This window comes from Heteronotia binoei, chromosome 21, assembly GCF_032191835.1.
Source record: "Heteronotia binoei isolate CCM8104 ecotype False Entrance Well chromosome 21, APGP_CSIRO_Hbin_v1, whole genome shotgun sequence".
In the NCBI taxonomy this organism is placed as follows: Eukaryota; Metazoa; Chordata; class Lepidosauria; order Squamata; family Gekkonidae; genus Heteronotia; species Heteronotia binoei.
The window spans coordinates 60,752,131-60,765,624 of NC_083243.1; the positions used below are offsets into that span (position 1 = coordinate 60,752,131).

Here is a 13,494-nt window from a genome sequence, read left to right on the forward strand (position 1 = left end):
TAACACTGTGAAGTGGTTAGTCTGAGACAGAATGCAATGTTTCCACAGCAGAGTGGAAATTTGAATCTGGATCTCCCAGATCCTAGCCTGAAACTCCAACTACAACACTACACTTTTTGTGTTGGCTGCTACTGAACAATCAGGAACATCTGGGTCTGGAGGGGTCATGGAAGTTGCATGGTCTCAAGTAGCCCAATGGTTGCTGTTGGGCATGGCTGTGATGAATCCTCCCTCAAAGGCCTGGAAATGACCTTGCCCCCTCACCCAGCCTTTTCCTGACAGATACCAAGGCTCCTACTGGCTATTCTGTGGTGGTTGCATTGAAATATCCACAGGGGGCATTTTTTCTAAAAGCTCCAGGTGCTGCTTCTATTAGTGGGGGTGAGGGGTGGGGTTTAATCCTCCAATGTCTCTTTTTTGCTTGTTTATTTCAGATGTGTCTGAAAACCTGAAATTTATCTCAAGTTTGTATAAAGATCTGTCTTGTTAGTTCTTGGCTCCAGTCTCCAGATTCAGATTTGGCTATGATGAGAGTTAGCTATATTAATATGAAAACTTTGGCTCAATAGATCAATTTAGTATTTTCATACTTGGGAAACCAAGGAATCTGTGTAAGGTAGAACAACGGTTTTTAAGCCACCACTTTCTTTACTATATAATGAAAGACTGTAAGATAAACAATATAACCATTTTCAAGTGGTATAGTTCACTTGCAAGTCGCTGCTGAAATAGCTTGCTGCCAATAGTAGAAACATAATACCGATCCTTGAAGATTAGAATTTACAGTGCAATTCTAAAGAGAGTTACTCCAGTCTAAACCTATACATTTCAATGGGCTTAGAATGGAGTAACTCTCCTTAGGATTGCACTGTTAGAGCTGAAAAATCGTTTAAATGAACTAAAGTAAACCAACATATCAACTCACGTATATGACATTTCTCGGTATTGATCACAAGAAGTAGATCAATTCACTCTTTCTTTTTTCCATTTCATAATACTAATCTTAAACATCCCAACTAAAACACTGTGGGTTTGAACCTTCAAGATGCACTGAAGTTTCTAGCCAAAGATTAGTAAATTGTTGCTACCATTCAGCCTTTTTTGTTCCTTTCATTTATCTTAGCCATTTCACAAATAACATTTAAAAAACATATTCTGCACATTATGTTCACTATTTTCGATCTACTTGACTATGCATGGACTTATAAAGTCAACTTATTAGAATGTTCATTTCAGTTTTTGTCTTTGATGGTTTCATTTTGTTTATGTTTGGCAGCAATAGAAAATAGGACAGCTTTGACTGTGCAGACTCAGTCATGAAATTTACACTTTTCCATAAGGATTATCTGCTTCAGGTTCAATGCTTCAGGAAGGCAGGATTCCTTTTAAAGCTTCCAGATTTCCCCTTGCCTTTCCCCCCAGCTTTTGCTATGAAGTTTTGGGAAACATTTATTTATTTCTATTTCTATCCCACGCTCCCTGCAAGCAGGCTCAGAGTGGCTCACAACAACAATTTTACAAAGCCATTAAAATAGCTGGAAGCAGGGCTTTTTTTTTGTAGAAAAAGCCCAGCAGGAACTCAGTTGCATATTAGGCCACACTCCCTAACACCAAGCCAGCCAAAACTGTGTTCCCATGTGTTCCTGCTAAAAACAAAGCCCTGATTGGAAGCAGCTAGGCTATGAACAGTAAGATCTTATTAATGTGAGCAGCATGCAATTGGAACCTTCAGTAAGGGAAGCTGAATAATGGGGTGTTCGCCACCTCAACTGAAGTCCTGGTAGTACAGGCCCTGTAAAATTGTAATAGGTACTTCAGGGCCCTGATCTCAGACAGGAGCATCTTCCTGCAGGCCAGAGCCAGAGCAGAGAAAGCCGTGGCCCTGGTCGAGGCTAAGCAGGAGTTCTTTGGGCCAGGGAAAACCAATAAATGATGGTCTGCCAAGCACAAGACTCTCCTGGGCACATGTGGGGAAAGGCAACCCCTTAGATACGTTGGTCTCAGGCCACATAGGGCTTTAAAAGTCAATATCAGCACCATGAAATAGATCTGGAACTCAATTAGTAGCCAGTGAAATTGGTGTAGCACCAGCTGAAAGCACCCGCAAGATGTTGCCGTCATGAGACATGCCACTGCATTTTGTTTTAGCTGGCATTTCCAGATCAGTTTCAAGGGTAAGTCCATGTAATGTGAGTTACAGTAATCAAGCCTGGAAATGACAATTGCATGGGTCACTGTAGCCAAGTCCTGAGGGAGAGATAGGGAACCAATTGCCTGATCTTTTGGAGATGATAAATGGCAGACCTAGGCCTCCCCAGAAAGTGAGGCATTGAGAATCACCCCAAGGCTTCTCACCTTCTGGGCTCACACCAGCGGTACTCCATCTAAGGCAGGGAGCCTGATTCCTGAATCTAACCCCACTCCACCCCCAGGTCAGATACAGTAGCTCTGTCTTCATTAGATTTAGTTTCAACTGACTCTGCTGTAGCCACACAGCCACAGCCTCCAAATCCCTTTCCAAGCTCTCTGGAGTAGAGTCTAGGCAGCCATGCAACAAGCGATAGAGCTGGGTGTCATCAGCATACTGATGGCAACCCAGCCCAACCCCCTGGACCAACTGGGCAAGGAAGCACATGTAGGTGTTAAACAACATTGGCATAGGCTTCCCAACCCCCGCCCCCTGGCGGGAGACCCCCGAAATTGCATCCTCCTCCCCCGCTCTAAAAAAATCTGGGGGCGGGGGGGGAGAGAACATACCTTTAGGCATCATGTTGTAGAGCTTCTGATCAGTTTTAAAATGTGTCCCTTTAAGGCTCCACAGGAAACAGGAAACAGGAAGGGCTTCATGGGAAAGTAACAGTTTCCATGGAGAACGGCCCCTCCCTTTCTTTTCCTGTGGAGCCTTGCTTTCGTTTTCCCAGCAAGCACATTCTGCTGGAAGAAGACCAAGTACGGTAAGTGTTTGTGTGTGTGTGTGAGAGAGAGAGGGAGGGGGCAGGGAGGGGGATTCCCTGGTATGGAGCCCCCCCCCTTTAGAAAGCGTGGGGGGGGAGGGAAATGTCTACTAGGCACTCTATTATTCCCTATGGAGAACGATTCCCATAGGGAATAATAGGGAATTGATCTGTGGGTATTGGGGGCTCTGGGGGGGCTATTTTTTGAGGTAGAGGCACCAGATTTTTAGTATAGCATCTAGTGCCTCTCCCCAAAATACCCCCCAAGTTTCAAAATGATTGGACCAGAGGGTCCAATTCTATGAGCCCCAAAAGATGGTGCCCCTATCCATTATTTCCTATGGAAGGAAGGCATTTAAAAAGGCATGCTGTCCCTTTATATGTGATGGCCAGAACTCCCTTGGAGTTCAATTATGCTTGTCACATCCTTGTTCCTGGCTCCACCCCCAAAGTCTCCTGGCTCCGCCCCCAAAGTCCCCAGATTTTTCTTTAATTAGACTTGGCAACCCTATATTGGCAAGAGGATCACCCCTGTGGCACTCCATATTCCAATGGGTATCTCAAGGAGACCCTCTCACCAAGCACCACCCTCTGTCCCCAACCATGGAGAAAGGAGGAAAATCATTGTAAGCAGTTCCCCATACTTCTATGTCAGCAAGGCATAGGTGTTCAATGCTGTTGTTAGATCTAAAATCAACATCAGTGTTGCCCCAATCCAGGAGTCTCCAGAAGTCATCCATATGGGCAACCAATGCGGTCTCTGTTCCATGGCCAGGGAGGAAACCGTACTGGAATGGGTTGAGGATGGATACGTCATCTTAAGAAAGCCTGAAACTGCTCAGCCACCGCTCTCTCAATTACCTTGCCCAGAGACAGTAAATTTGAAACTGGGTAGTAGTTGGCTAGGACCACAGGGTCCAATTTTAAAGAACAGATGTACCACTGCCTCCTTCAGTTCCACTGGGAATGTCCCAGGAGAAAGAGACAAATAGATAATTTCTCCCAGGGAGACCCAAATACCATCCCCACCAGCCAGGATGGACAAGGCCAAGGAGGCAAGCAGCAGGCTTCACAGCCGCTAGGAGCTTCACCACCAATATCAAAGTCCCTACTATTTTGTTTGCCTTATGGCAATATAGTTAATGACCAAATAGTCCTAAACAATTGGGTCAGGTGCGAGTTCGCAGATGCAATGGAGGCTGCATTGAACTCTCACAACAAAGTCTGTGTGGCTATTGTGTGGGTGGGAAAGTTTAAATTTTTCTGGTCTTTTTGAACCCAGCAGACATTTTCTCAGCCCATGTCCCTGTAGAAGTCATCCCCAAGGGGCTTTTTTTTTTTTAAAAAAATGGCAACTTAATATGGTTATAGCCAGGGGTGGAATTCTAGCAGGAGCTCCTTTGCATATTAGGCTACACACCCCTGAAGTAGCCAATCCTCCAAGAGCTTGCAAAAAAGGGCCTTGTAAGCTCCAGGAGGATTGGCTACATCAGGGGGTGTGACCTAATATGCAAAGGAGCTCCTGTTAGAATTCTACCCCTGGTTATAGCACTATAATGGTATAACAGTCTGCGTACCAGCTTCTCTGAATTCCCAGTTATAATTTTTCCAAAAAGGAAATCTGTAACCTGTTATGAAGATATGCCTTTCCCCTTGTATCTCCACAACAAAAGAGCCTACAGACTTACTTTAAAAAATGAAAGCTAGAAATTCAGAGAAGCTGATACACAGTTACTATAATATTAAAATATAAGGATATTCAATTTCCAATTACAAAAACTAACCCCTAATATAGTGAAGGCAGAAATGGCCACTGCTGGGGGACCGAATATACTGAATTCACCCCATTGGAATTTACTACTTTTTTTCCTGAGAATAAAAGTGATCATATCTAATCACTGTATGAGGGAATCCAAACTTCTAGGCTTCTGAGAAATTCCAGCCATAATTTTTATCTTTACTCCACCCCAGTGGCCCCCAACCTTTTTGGCACCAGAGACTGGTTTTGCGGAAGACAATTTTTCCAAGGACTGGCGGAGGGGAGCGGCACTGGGGTTTTTGACACCCCAGGCTCCCCCCTGCCCACACCACATCCCTGCCCCCATGGGGGTCTTTAAATGGCGGGGGGGGGGGGGAGAATGGAGCTGTTTCTACCTTCCCTTCCCATTTAAAGAGTCTATAAATGAGGGGTAAGCTAAGATCACAACAGCACTGCCCCTTCTACCGGTCCGGGACCCTGCAAGGGGAGGCAGTCTTGGAGTTAGGCCACGCTGCTTCTTTAGTCTGGAGCTGTTCTGCCTCACTCCACAGCCCAGTTGCTAGCAGGCCATGGACCGGTACTGGTTCATGGTTGGGGATCCCTGCTCTACCCAGTTCCATGCTTGGAAAGCATTCTCTGTTAGGCTCCATAACTATCCCTTCATTAAAGTTGTGCTCTGCTGTCTCCTACATTTCAATCCTAAATGAAGTTACGCCCCTTTAAGCCCATTGACTTGTTTAGGATTGCACTACTATATACTCTACTATCCCCCTACTATGTACTTTACTACCTCCTGTTCCAATTCAACAATAATATTTCAAGTAAGTGATTTCTTGGTCTCTGAAGCACATACAGAGCTTTCTCACTTGCACTGACGTTCCCATCCACTTCAATGGAAGGGTCCGTTTTAATTGTCCATTTCTTTGCTCAAATATACTAAGCTCACATTTCTGCATAGATAAGGTAAACTCTATTAATAGCAGTGAATCCAGTAGATTATATATATACACACACAGAGATTATTATGTTATATTGCTTAATTAAACTTCTGTACCTTCTTTATCCAAATAAATTTTTTCAGAAAAAAGAAAAGAAAACATTGCTCAGGGTAGAAAAGCTTTAATCTTAAAATGCTTACCTTAATTAAATCTGAAAATTACAATAATTTTCTAAGTGAACTTTAAATATTCCTTCCTATCTTTAGATTTCTTTTATTTTTAAAGGTCAAGGACAGGATATGCTGCAGTTGAAGGGATTATGGCTAAGATATACTTTGAAAAATTCTTGTTTACTTCCCAAATCCTATTTCTAGTTATGAATAAGTGAAACACAGGTCACATGATATGCATAATGTTATATGCGAAATCTGAGTTTCTGTGAATGTTTTCAATACATTTTTAGAAATGTATTTTCTCTCCCTTTCTATATGCTTATGAAAAGGCCCCACAGTAGTGCAGAAAACAGTTTTTTTTAAAGTCCTAAGGGAAAAGTTTCATAGATACTTTGAAATTCCTATTTCTAGTTTCTTCAGAGATTTGTAAAATCAGCTCACTTGTGCAGTCTCTCAACAAGGTAAAAAAAGAAAAGAAAAGAAAAATACCCCCTAGATATTTCTTTTAGATTTTCTATTATGCTTCACAAGTTTTCTATGGTTTCTGAAGTAAGTGTATTCTGAAATCGAGAGTTATTTTTTTCATATTTTGTTTTGTTTTTGTTAATATGTCAGTCTGCAAGTGAAAGAGAATTCATACTTGCACAACACTCTTAGGGAATTATCAGTTTAAAGGCCATAGTGTATGTACAATAATGACATAATACAAAAAGAATAATGAATACTTTGGGGAATCAGATATGGAAATCCACTCCTCTGAGTTTCTCATATTCCCTGGTAAATAGAATATTAGGAGGCTGATACCAAAGAACTGGCCAGTTAGTGCAACTCTAGATGCAAACTTCACCCTCCCTATTGCCCTCTGAAAGCTACTAAACCAACAACATTAAAGTGAGAGTAAAAGCCACATCTGGACTCTGTAATCAACCAGACATAACTTTGATTGCTACTCTGTCTCCTGACCAGCTTTTCTACGATCCCTCACCCTCCACAGAATACAGTTCTTCCTGGTAAGTGTAGTATGCACATCCATTCCCTGTCTCCTTTCCTCAGTCAGCCAGTGTGGTGTAGTGGTTAAGAGAGACAGACTCTAACCTGGACAACTGGGTTCAATTCCCCACTCTTTCACATGAAGCCTGCTGGGTAACCTTGGGCTAGTCACAGTTCTCTCAGAACACTCTCAGCCCTACCTACATCACTGGTGACTGTTGTGGGAAGAGGAAGGGAAGGAGATTGCAATAAGTTTCAAGATTACTAAAGGTATAAAACCCAACTCTTCATCTTTTTCACCTTATTCTGTGCTTGTTTTCGGTATCCTTCTTCTGAGGCTCCCTACCCCTTAGCATCCTGCATAGTGAAACTTGCCCAGCCTTCAACTTACCTCTATGTGAGGCATTAAATCTCAGCTAAACTGATAACTCTCTCTTCCTTCGCAGATGCTCCAGTGCAAATTCTTTTATTTCTTTAGCAATTTAATGTTTTTGCCACTTTAGTTTAGCAGAGCTTTCCTGCAGTACAATCCTATATAGACGGTAATTTTGTTCCACTTCTGCAAATAAGGGCTGCCATGTTCAAATAACTTATAGGGCCTGGAGATCTCCTGGAATTACAATTGATCTACAGACTAGCGATCAGTTTTCTGTAGAGAAAACAGCTCCAGAAGGGGACTATATGACATTATACCCCACTGTGGTCCCTCCCTTCCCAAAAACCCACCCTTCCCAGGCTTCACCTCCAAATCTCCAGGAATTTCTCAGAGCCTGTGAAATGTGCTTTTCATAGTGTCAGAATTTCACTACCAGAAATAAGGTGTTTTGCAATGAACACTGGCCTACTTCTTTCTCTGTTTTTGCATCAGCATCACCTAGACTGACTACATTGCAGAGATGGTAGAAACAGCAACATGCTAATGGGTGATTGAGCAGTACTGACTCCCACATTGAGTTACTTGGAAGACTGCCACTGAGTACTGCTGAAAGGGAAAAAGATGTAGTGTAGGTTGTCAGGTGGCTGTAACAGAAACACTGGGGGCACTGCTGAGGAGTGGCTAACAGAACCTAGCACCGGCAACTGACATCATAATTTGTGTTTGTGTTGGGTTCTGCTAACCACTGAAGTACACCTAGCACTGTAGTGGTGGCCTCAGTGCCTCTATCGCTATCTCCAGATGCCTTCTCATAAAAGTACCATAACTCCATCACTTGAATCATCCTAGTGACTCACTAGGCAAACTACTGCTGGTGTAGGTGAAGTGTTAAACAGATAATTAAAATGGACAATAATGTACTACTTCCCTTGTGATCTGTTCTTTGGCTTTACTAGCTTACTGAAGATGAACATAGCAATTGCTGAATTGCTTTTATTGATTCACATAATTAAACACAAATATAAAATTGACAGCAGAACACTGCAATTGCCAAAAAATTAGTTATTCACAAAAAAGCATAAGAATAATAGTGCTGTCAGTCTGATTCATGTAGATTTGACAACACAGGTTCATACAACCACCAGTATACACAAATATGTGAAGTGTGTCATGAAACCCTTATATGTGGCAGTAAACTCAGAAAAAAGTAAGAGTCTTGTAGAACCTTAAAGACTAACAAAAATTGTAGTATGGTATGAGCTTTAGTGAGTCACTGCTCACTTCTTCAGATACAACTCGAATGTGCGTAAATTGTCCTGGAGGAAAGTTTTGGTGCCAACAATACCATGGTATTTGGATCCTGAGGAGCATTTCTGTGGATGGAAGCATTTCAGCTTAGAGAGTGTGAATTTCTCACTTCTCTCCAGCTATGGCCAAAAATGACCTGCTAGGGATTTGCTGTAGCCATGGAACAGCATTTCAGGAGACAGTCCTGGCTGCAAGAGGAAGAAGGCTAGAAAGTTCCTTCTGTCCATGGAAACATTCCAGTGAATCTAAGCTAGTTCTTATTCAGACAATTGAAAGGTTTTATGAAATTAATCATAGGTAACAATGAGCTTGTTCAGATCTGAAAATGCTCTTGCCAACTTCTAAGCCATGTTTGCAGCACTTGCTTTCCTTTTGCTGCTCTTCGGTCACAATAAACCCTAGCTTTCTGTTTTTGTGATACTCTGAAAAGTCAAAAGTTCCTCCCTGGGTACATAGCTGATGTGACTGTACAGAACTGTGTATTTTTCAGTTATGATAGCCATGGACAACTATTGAATAATGCTTACAATGTTGCTACAAATGAATGCCAGAATCTACATGCCTCAAATATTTGTCAAAATGTATTTAAACTGTATGTGTATATATATTTGCATGGTGAAGAGCAAAGTGCTCATCTGGCCTTTTGAAAGAAGGAGGGGGAGGGGAGGGGGAAGAAGAAGAAGAGGAGGAGGAGAGTCTTCAATAGGAGTCTCAGAGTGGTTTATAATCTCCTTTCCCTTCCCTTTCCTACAACAGGAACCCTATGAAGTAGGTAGATCTGAGAGAGCTCTGAGAGAACAGCTCTGAGAGAACTTGTGACTGACTTAAGGCCACACCAGCAGCTGCATGTGGAGAAGTGGGGAATCAAACCTGGTTCTGCCACTACACCAAACTGGCTTCTCCAAATAAATTACCAGCTACTATTCAGTACTTCTGCAGCAACTCTCCTTCTTCAGGAACTTTCTCCATTTTTTCTTTGAAGAACATATATTTCTTGCGTGTATCTCAAAGCACAACAGAGCAAACAGGTTTTATTTCTGTGGCAAAGCTCCCTCCAACACCACCATTAGCATAATAGCAGCATAGCACTAAGGAAGGGGTGCCTCCCAGTTCTCCAAAGAATGCCCTTACCAAATGGATATGGATATCAATATTTTAGAGTGTCTGGCGTATTCAACACATGCACCATTACAGAAGGCTTAAACTCCAAGCAAAAAAGATTTGTGGCAAAGCATATGACCTTCTCCCCACTACAATGGCCATCCCCTAATTAGGCAATGCATCTGATAGTCATTAACAGGAATGAGATAATGAATCACTTTCTCTCTTCTTTGTTAATTTGCTGTAACCAAGCGGCTAATGGATGTCAGAGCTGAGTGATTGCACTGATTATAGTGATTTATAGTCGCAACAAAACAATTTAAAACCATTCTGATTATTCATGTTAAAGATACTTTATGTTTTGTTTACTAAATATTTTACATCCTTTCCTTATCCCCTTGCATCGAGTAAAAGAGCTGTATCTGAAAAATTTTGGGGGGAAAGTTTCAGTCTGGGCTATTTTTTTATTATTGTTTCAGAGTGAGGCATTTTAGTTTGTTTATACAAAAAAAAATTACCCAGTAGAAATGAAAAGCCTTAGGGTGAAAGAAAACTTCAGTGATACCTAGTTCAAAAGGAGGAGGAAATAAGAGGAAATAAGACAAACTTCAAGCCACTTACCTTGGGGCTCTCAGTCCCTTCCTCATGCTCTGCAGACACATCAGTAGCCAGTATCTCTGCTTTGATGATACCCAGAGCCCGGAGAATCCAGCTGTGTTGTCGTTTGATTTGTTTCTGTAGTTCCTTCCATTGACTTGCAATCATTTGCAGCATGTCCTTCAGTCCTTTTCCAAAACAAAGGGAGGGAAAAATTAAGTAACACATTCAACTCAATTTTTAATCATATTATTTATATAAAGGGCAATGAGAAAAAAGGGGGGAAACCCACATCCTTAAGTATTTCAATACTCTTTATTAGGAAGTCCTTTCAGGAGTTCTATTAGACATTGCCAACAACTTGGTAAAGCTGAACATAACAAGAACAAAACATGCTAGGAATAACCAACAATGGTAAAGAACAAATAAAGTAATATATAATCTGTTTCCTTATGTTGGAGAAACTCTCATTTAGAACATACATAGGTACTAATTTTCTTTCTCTCTCCCACCCCAATTTCTCTTCATATACATCTATTTTTGTTACCATTCTACAGCCTCCAGGAAATTATGCAAGTCCACCAACAGAATGGGGGAGGGGGGAGGAGAATCTATTCAAGGCTCTCAAGGAGCATGTGCAGAACAAATGTAAGGATTTAAATAATAATAATAATAACACAAAAACTAGAGAATGTATTGGATAAAATCTACATCAACTGAGCCAAAAATTAAGCATCCATTTCGAGAAGTTGAGTGCGCTGATTAAAACTATTCTATTCAATGAGCCATGCCAAGTTACAAAAATATGACAGAAGTTTTTCATTCTGACTTAAGGCTTATAGTGAAAAAGACAAGCATAACCAAAGGAAATGATTACTCTTAATTTTTAAATCTTCCCTAATAAATACTTCAAAATTGTAGTAAGAATTAGTTCAAATGGCAAAAGAGCCTTTACCAGTGCAATTACTCAGGCCGGCTATGTAAAAATATATATGTGTATAGATCTGAAATCCTAATTTATCATTGTAATGTTATTTCCATTGCACCTATATCAAAGGACATGTCAGCATGAAGTTTTCAGTGATGTAATTTCAATTGAAACTCAGCTGAGTAGCGAGACCAAAATAAAATGAACAGACTATTTGCAGGCAGTATTTCATTTTATAAGTATCACAGCATTGTATGCAGTATATGAAACATTTATAAATCTTGAAGGTCAAACTGATAATGTAAATATTAATAATACATAAGGAAGTGAATATATGCAGTAATTTACAGCAATGCTTCTTTATTCTTTAATAGTCAGAAGACATAAAGACTTGCAATATTTCAGAAGGATTTACCTGATTTGTGAGATACTATAAGATCAAGAAGCTGGCGTCCTTCTTCTACAACGGCTTCCTTTAATGCACAGTGGCTATCTACATTCAGCTTAAAACTCTACAAGGGAAATATATGCATGAGTATCAAACAGGCATGTTAGCATAAAACACACATATAAAATTACCTCCATGACTTTTATCAAGAACCACAGCCCTATTTACCCAACAGCCATATTCATCTGAAATACTAAAAGCAATTGATATTTTGGAGCTAAGCTCAAAATGTTGCCATTAGATTAGCAAAGTGCATCTATGTTGAAACAGCTGACAAATCTAAAAATTTATTAGTTTTTTTAAATGTAAAGTTGCAACCCATAGGCTATATCTGGAATAACAGTGTCCTATAAAATACATAAAATTGAAGTCATTGCAAATGAGACTCTCATTTCCAGTTCTTTTTAAAATTTCAAATACTGATGAATGCTCTACTTATGTGAATATGTGAAGCTTCTATTAATACCTGTAAACAACAATACTGTAACAGATTCATACTGTTAATCTGTTGCAGACACTTCATATTGGAATAATCATGCTAGTTGATCTCGTTTGCCTTTACAGGTACAATTAATACTATTGTTTCACAATAGCTTATATTTAGCACAACTACTGTTTTTATTCTGAAGAATTGGTCTAAAGACCATAATAAACAACTACAACCAGGGGTTGTTTTTTTAGAAAAATAGGTAGCAGAGCTCATTAGCATAACTCATTAGCATATTGCCCCCCCCCAGCCAAAAGCAATCCAATGCAAGAAAGGAGAGCCCTGGGCAAGCAAGGCCTGCTTGGGCTGGCTAGAGATTTGTTATTTATTTATTTATTTTAGATTTTTATTCTGCCCTCTCTGCAAACAGACTCAGCCCAAGCAGGCCTCACTCACCTGGGGCTCTCCTTGGCCACCCAGTCAAAAGGCCAGCAAGCCACCTGCCACTCAAAATCATATAAGAAGTGGAGAAAGGGTGGTGCGGGCTTCTCCAGGGGTTAATGAGGGCTGCTGGGGGTGTGGCAAAGCTCCTGGTGGCTGGCTCGCTGTCTGGGGCAGTGATGCTCTATATTCCTGGTGCTTGGGGGGGGGGGCGGCAAAGTGGAAGGGCTTCTAGCCCCACTTGTAAACCTTCTGATGGCACTTGGGGGTTTTTTTGTTCAAAGAAATGACAGGAATTCTATGCAATTTTATTCACTATTGCTTGTTGAATAAGATGGGCTGCAAATAAGATTCTACAAACTAAGACCTGCCAAATTTTACAGAAAGGCTTTTATTTTTGCATACAGAAGGCTTCCATACTTTTAGCCAGGGCTGGATTAACAATTAGGCCAACTAGGCACTGGCCCATGGGCCCTCACACCTTTAGGGGCCCCGGGCCAGGTTTCCCTCCTGGTTTACCCCCTGCCTTCAGCCCTCCCAGACTGCACGTGCAGTCAGCAACCAGTGTTCCTTCTAAGCTGAGTTAGCGTGAGCTAGCTCACAGATTTTTAGCTCCTAGATCACATTTTTGTCTTAACGCAGGAAGGATGACCCCAGAGCACAATAATTTATGCAGTAGCTTACAACTTTAATACCAGTAGCTCACAAAGTAGAATTTTTGCTCACAAGACTCTGCCCCTTAGAGGGAACATTGTCAGCAACTGAGCCGCTCTTTGCCCGACTTGCCTGGTGCAGCTGCTGCTGGCGTCATTGCCAAGATTGCCTCTCTCTGCCATAGCTTTGTCAAAGGGGCTTTTGAGAAGCTGCAGTGGGGGTCGTGGGTGGCAAGATGGGCACTCCATCTCTGAGATAATTTGCAAGTCCCCCCCCCCCAGATTTTGACTGCCCAGGGGCTTCCACAGGGTTTAATCCAGCATCACTTTTAGCATTCAGTGAGGACAAGGTACCAGATATTTTCTCCTACCCTATCATGGCTATAGTGTCCACTCATGCC

At 41.4% G+C, this 13,494-nt stretch overlaps 1 protein-coding gene across 4 annotated transcripts in view; it reads right to left on the minus strand.

The window, feature by feature from the left end:
- The window catches only part of AKAP6 (A-kinase anchoring protein 6), a 432,373-nt gene that overhangs the window by 219,340 nt on the left and 199,539 nt on the right, over positions 1–13,494 (minus strand). For all 4 annotated transcript variants that reach the window (XM_060262489.1, XM_060262490.1, XM_060262488.1 and 1 more), the window contains 2 exons: positions 11,540–11,636; positions 10,221–10,384 (listed from right to left, as the gene is read on the minus strand). In XM_060262489.1, the coding sequence (XP_060118472.1) occupies positions 10,221–10,384; positions 11,540–11,636 (261 nt within the window). The remainder of the gene's footprint in view (positions 1–10,220; positions 10,385–11,539; positions 11,637–13,494) is intronic.